The following is a 5,774-nucleotide window of genomic DNA, read 5'->3' on the forward strand; positions in this document are numbered from 1 at the left end:
TCAAGCAGACTGCCCGCAGAGCCCGGAGCCCAATGTGAGGCTCAATCTCATGACCCTGAGATCGTGACCTGAGCTGAAATCAAGAGTCGGGCGCTTAGACTGAGCCACCCAGGTGCCCCGTTACTCAGAATTTTTAAAACAAGTTCTTACAAAGACCCAGAAGTGCCTGTACCATCCGGCCTCCTCTCCTACTCCTTGGTGCCTTGCTCACTGGCCTTTATTTTTTTAATTTTTATTTTTTTAAGATTTTATTTATTTATTTGACAGAGAGACAGCCAGCGAGAGAGGGAACACAGGCAGGGGGAGTGGGAGAGGAAGAAGCAGGCTCCCAGCAGAGCAGGGAACCCGATGTGGGGCTCGATCCCAGGACCGTGGGATCACGCCGTGGGCCGAAGGCAGACGCTTAACGACTGAGCCACCCAGGTGCCCCCCCCTTGCTGTCCTTTAACACACCAAACAGTCCCAACCCCAGGGGCTTTGCACTGGCTAGTCCCTCCGCCTGGACTCTCCCCCAGGGGTCTGTACACCTTGCTCCCCTGCCTCCATCAAGCTTTCTACCGAGGCACCACCTTCTCAGTGAGGCCTGCCCTATCTGCCTTATTTAAAATAGCAACTGCTTCCACCCCTACCTCATTTTCCTTTTTTGCCATGGCACTTGTCACCTAAATTACATTTTTCTGTTTAATGTCTATCTCTCTGGAGGCAGGATTTTTGTCTGTTTTGTTTCCAGCACCTGGAACGGCACCCGGTACACGGTAGGCACTCAATAAACATTTGCTGGTACCAAAGACCTGGTCAGCGGGTGCCTACTGAATGGGACCCCACTCATCCTGCCCTGACAGACCCACCGGTACCTTGAAGTCAAACTGCACATCCATGTACTTCCCAAACCTGCTGGAGTTATCGTTCCGGAGGGTCTTGGCATTTCCAAAGGCCTAGGAGCAGAGGAGGGAGGATGAGGGACGCGTGCATTTTCTCCCTGCCCCTCTCGCCCTGCAGATGCTGCTGTCCCCTCACCTCCAGCACGGGGTTGCTCTGCAGCAGCCGGTCGCGCACGGCACCCCCCCTCTCTGGGGCTGGGCAGGTCTCAGCGTAGAACTGTAGCAGCCGCTTGGTGGCCTCCGTCTTGCCTGCCCCGCTCTCCCCAGAGATCATCACTGCCTGGTCCCGGCGCTCCGTGCGCAGTGACCGGTACACGGTGTCGGCCACGGCGAACCTGCGGCGGAGGCTTGTTGGGAGCTCCAGGGGTGGGGGTGGGGCAAGACAGGAAGGGGAGGTGGACTCCCACATCTGGTTGCAGTTTGCTGTGGGTGGGGATGGGGAGACCCTCGAGGGTGGGGGTCAAGGGAGGTCCCTCATAGTTGAAGATGGGGATCGCTATTGCTTTCAGATGTAGGACTGAGGAGATCGCTTGGGGTGGGGGTCCTGGAGCTCATTCAGGTAGAGGTTGGGGTCACTCATAGGTGGGGCTGGGAGGTCTCTTAGAGGTGGGGGTCAGAGAGTCACTAAGGTTGGGGGGCCATGCCCAGGTAGAGTTGGGGGGAAGGAGCTAGGAGTGGGAGTTGGGGTGGGAGCTGGGGAGGTCCTGAGAAATTCATCTCAAGTGGGGGTCAGGGTCACTCCAGGGTGAAGGATTGTGGGGCCCCTCACACATGTAAATAATGACTTATCCCAGGTGGGAGGTCAGGGATATTCTAGAGTGAGAGTTGGGGGGGGTCATCTTAGGTGGAGACGGGGTGTCACTCACAGGTGGGGTGGCACCTCATAGAAGCTGACACCCCGGTAACGCTCCATGTGCTGCCGGCTGTAGATCTGTAGGTCCCGGTAGGGGTTGACGGAGACCAGGACCGGGCCAATATAGGTCTGGGGGTTGGGGGAGGAGGGTCAGAAGTTTCTCCCAGAGGCTCCTGATGCCTCTTTCCCCCTCAGCCCTGTGTCTGTGTCCCCCAGCACCCCCCCACCCCACCCCCGCCGCTTCTTCCCACTCGGGTCTCACATAAATGAGGTTCTCCCGGAACCGTCGCCGGAGGTTCTCAATGAAGGCCGCCTCACTGGTGAAGTTCTCCAGAAGCACGAAATCCTGGACCCCCACCCGGTCCCGGGCGGTCAGAGCACTCTCCATGGTTACCCGCACCCCGTCACTGCCCAGGGCCTGCAGGGAATGCACCACGGGAGAAGGTCAGAACCACCCGCTTCTCCTCCACCTCAGCCTGCGGGACTCAAAGGGCAACCAGGGGCCCATGCACACAGGACGCAGAAAACACCCAAGAGACAGACCATGCTGGGTACAGTGGGCCTGGGTCACAGTAAGCTGGCACGTGGAACACTGAGGACATGGGTCACACAGGACAGAGACCAGGTGGGACACGTGGGACCTGGACACAGGACACTGGGGCATAGAAGACCCAGAGGACATGTGAAGCAAGGCCACTGAATCCAGGCAGGCCCTGCTTTTGTGTAGAGAAAAGGGATCATGAGAAGAAACTCCCCGGAATAATCAAAAGAATGCTCTGTTGACCTTGGACAAATCCCCTTCTTTCTCTCTGGGTTGCTTCCTCCTCAAGGAGGAGGAGTTGAGTTAGACCAGGTGACCTCAGGTCCCTTAGCTCTGGGCCACGTGTGACAGGTGCTTTGGAGGACAAATGGCTCAGACTGAATTCAGGCAGGGTGCGGCCATCTCTGCCACTCACACTCATCAAAATCTCCAGGGGGAGAGTGTCTAGGGACCAAGCAGGAGGCCACCCCCAGACCACATGAGGGGGATTCCCCCAGGGGTCCTCCCATCCCAGCTGGGCTGGACACCTACCCCAGAAGTTGGGGGGGCCCATCCTTCTGCTAGCTGGGCCACACCCTCTCCTCCAGCTGCCAGACTCCCCAGACACTCTCCTCCTGACAGCCCCAGAAGCCTCAAGGGGGTGGGGGTTTTACCATGGAAAGCCCAACTGCCTCCAGAGCATACAGCTCAAGGAGGCCCTCACCCCACACCACACTCTTCAAATAGGAGTGGGGGGCTCTAGGAAATTGACACTAAGAGTGTCAAGGGTTGGAGAAAAGCAAGGTGGCAGTGGTGGGAAAGGGCGAAGATCCCATAGAGGCCACCAATTCTTCTCCAGCCACAGAGCACCCAGATCTCTGGTTTGGGGCACCCCTCTGGGTCTGGCCTGCCTCTCCCAGGCTTGTCCCTCCCCGCCCCCATCCTGTTCCGAAGCTGCTGCCAAATCTGGCTGAAACTCCCGCCCCCTTGTCCTCTGGGTGGCGGGTCTCTGTGCTCTCAGTCCTCCCCGAGGGCTACTGGCCTGGCCCTGGGTCCGAGCGCCCCGCGGCCCTTCCTGCCTCTAGCTCTTCCCCCTGCAACTTTCCGGGACGTTTTTCCACCCGAAATTCCTGGGCCGCGCCCGCTTCCTGGCGGAGCCCAGGCGGCGCCGAGAAGCACGGAGGGACGCCCGGGATCCCCCGCTCAGCCCTGCCCGCCACCTCCGCTCACCGACGCCCGGTAGCGCATCCTGCCAGGCCGGCCTCGCGCCCTGCTTCGCTGCCCGTGCTCTCCGTCCGGGACTCCGCGGCGGCGGCGGCGGCGGCGGCGTCAGCGAGGGAGGGGCCGGCCCGCCCCCCGCGCCGCCCCCTCCGCGAGCCTCAGGAGCGGGGGACTCCCCAGCCGACCCCGCCTCCCTCGGGGCTCGGACTCGGGGGTCCCTGTCCAGCTGGTGGGGTGGGGTAGGAACTACGGGGGATCTCGGTGCGGGGGTGGAAAGGGGGGGCGGGGCTCCCCGCCAAGCAGGGGCTCCGCCTGAGTCAGGTTTTCCAGGAGGGCCGTCGTTGGTTCCAGGGTGGGGCCCGGAACCCGCGCGGCCGCCGCGTCTACACGGGCCCGGAACTCACTTCCGGGCCGTGTCTACACTACGCACCAGGCCAGGCGCGCAACGAGGGTTGAGGCCTGTGGATCCCGGAGGAAGCAGGATTTCCCTCCCCCCTCGCCCCAACCTCGAGTCCCAGGAAAGTTAAAAATAGATCGAAATGTCCAAATACGGCCGGCGCGCCCAAGCAGGCGGAGCCTCCGTGCGGGACACTGTCCACCCTTATATACTCTCTGGGGGGCGGGTGGCCCTGGGTCTTTAAGCCCCAAGAAAATCTCTTTAGGTTTCCGAATCAGCACGGAGAGAGCCCCCAAGGGACAGGGACGTCCACAGGGAGTCTTTGCCGAGCGCGATCTGTGTCCGGCCCCTATGGAGGTCTTATTCTCCCATCTGGAAAACGTACGTACGTCCGATTTCCAGCATTTGGGGCCTATACCCCTCTCCCCTATCCCAGACACCCCAACTAGGGCCTCTGTGCCTTAGGGGCTCCTCAATTCTCGTCCTCCTCTGGAGGGAGCTTCCCTCTCTTGTCCCTCTGGATCCCCCAGGACACCATTCTTCTCCCAAACCAGCCCCAAACAGCCGCACCCTCACCGGGATCCTGGAAGCACTTAGGGAGCGAACTCTAGCTTAGATCCCACCGCTGGTGGAGGTGGTGATGGCTAAAAGCCTTTGATGCTTGCAAAAGACTGCGCTATTTCTTTACAAGCAGTATGACTAGGAGCAAGTCACTCAACTTCTCAGAATGTGGCTAGTCTGCCTAAAAGGACTGATGAGAAGGCTAAGCTGAAAGCGCTAAGGCACTTCCCAGTCTCTCAACAAGCACTTCCCTCTCTTGGTCCGACATCATTCCACACATGTTTGGGACGGACCTACTAAGAGCCAGGCCCTGGGCCAGACCAGACACACTTCTTATCTAGCGGGGAAAGCCCTCAGGCATGTCTGCCAGTTACAAAGAGCTCTCGAGAACTTTACCTGTTCCCCACCTGACAGATAAGGAACGTGAGGCGCAGTACGGCGGACATTGACTTGTCCTAGCGGGGGGCAAAATGCAGAGTCGGGACCCAAAGCCCCAGCGCGCCCCTCCCTCCGACCCAGGCTCCCCGGAGAGGGGGTGAGGCTGCGGCAGGTGCGGGCTGCAGCCTCGTGGGGAGGCTCATTACCTCGAGAACAACAGCCAGGCCCGAGCCGCGGCCCGGGGGACCCCGCGGGGGGTGGGGGTGGGGAGGGCACCAGCTGGGAGATGGGGCCTTCTGCAGGGGCGAGGGGACTGGGTGCGCAGCTGGGAGATGGGCTGGAGCGGAAGGGGGTATTAAACGCCACCCGCAGAGGCGGGCTCAAGGAGGAAGGGGGCGCCCTCCGCGGTGCCCCCAGGTTTAAAATCTGGAAGGGAATGGGAGCGGGGAGGAGGACTCTGCCTCCAGCCCACCCAGGGTGGGGAGTGCCTCAGAGTCCTGGGGGGAACGAGGTCGAGTGAGCCCCCACCGCAGCACAGCTCCCTGCGGTAAGGAGGGCACGGGGCTGGCACTGCGGCCGCTAGCGGACGGGAGGGGAGGAGCTGAGAGCGGGCGGAGCTTCGCGGCCGCAGAGCCCGCCCCGCCCGCTGCCTCGTCAAGCGGCTGGAATGAGGGGAATCCGCGTGCGGAGGGGTCCTGCGGGCCACCCCCCACACCCCGAGCCGCGCCGCCGCATTCCCGGGATGCCCGCTGGCGCCCCCACAGCCACCGCCTAGTGGCGGAAGGAGGGGGCGTCTTTGAAGCCGGGCTGGCCTGAGGGGCGGCCCCAGCCCGGGCTCCGGCCCCCGCCTGCTCCGGCCCCCGCCTGCTCCGCCTCACTGGGCGGAAGCGCCAGCCCCGGGGGGGGCGGCGGGGTGCCGGGGAGCCGCGGGTGAGAGATACCGCGACGAAGGCTGCAGCGCCA

The 5,774-nt window shown here is 62.0% G+C and overlaps 1 protein-coding gene across 2 annotated transcripts in view; it reads right to left on the reverse strand.

Moving 5' to 3' along the window:
* Window positions 1-5,774, reverse strand: part of MYO1C (myosin IC) — a 24,167-nt gene that overhangs the window by 13,086 nt on the left and 5,307 nt on the right. The window contains exons 1-5 of one of the 2 annotated variants that reach the window (XM_040641124.1): window positions 3,485-3,517; window positions 1,997-2,152; window positions 1,748-1,863; window positions 1,018-1,216; window positions 855-935 (exon numbers count right to left, since the gene is read on the reverse strand). In XM_040641124.1, coding sequence (XP_040497058.1) covers window positions 855-935; window positions 1,018-1,216; window positions 1,748-1,863; window positions 1,997-2,152; window positions 3,485-3,502 — 570 coding nt within the window. In that variant the 5' untranslated portion in view covers window positions 3,503-3,517. Of the gene's footprint in view, window positions 1-854; window positions 936-1,017; window positions 1,217-1,747; window positions 1,864-1,996; window positions 2,153-3,484; window positions 3,518-5,774 lie in introns of those variants that run through there. The other variant, XM_040641123.1, reaches the window with a different exon arrangement.

The sequence above is a fragment of the Ursus maritimus genome, unplaced genomic scaffold (assembly GCF_017311325.1).
Source record: "Ursus maritimus isolate PB19 unplaced genomic scaffold, ASM1731132v1 scaffold_24, whole genome shotgun sequence".
In the NCBI taxonomy this organism is placed as follows: Eukaryota; Metazoa; Chordata; class Mammalia; order Carnivora; family Ursidae; genus Ursus; species Ursus maritimus.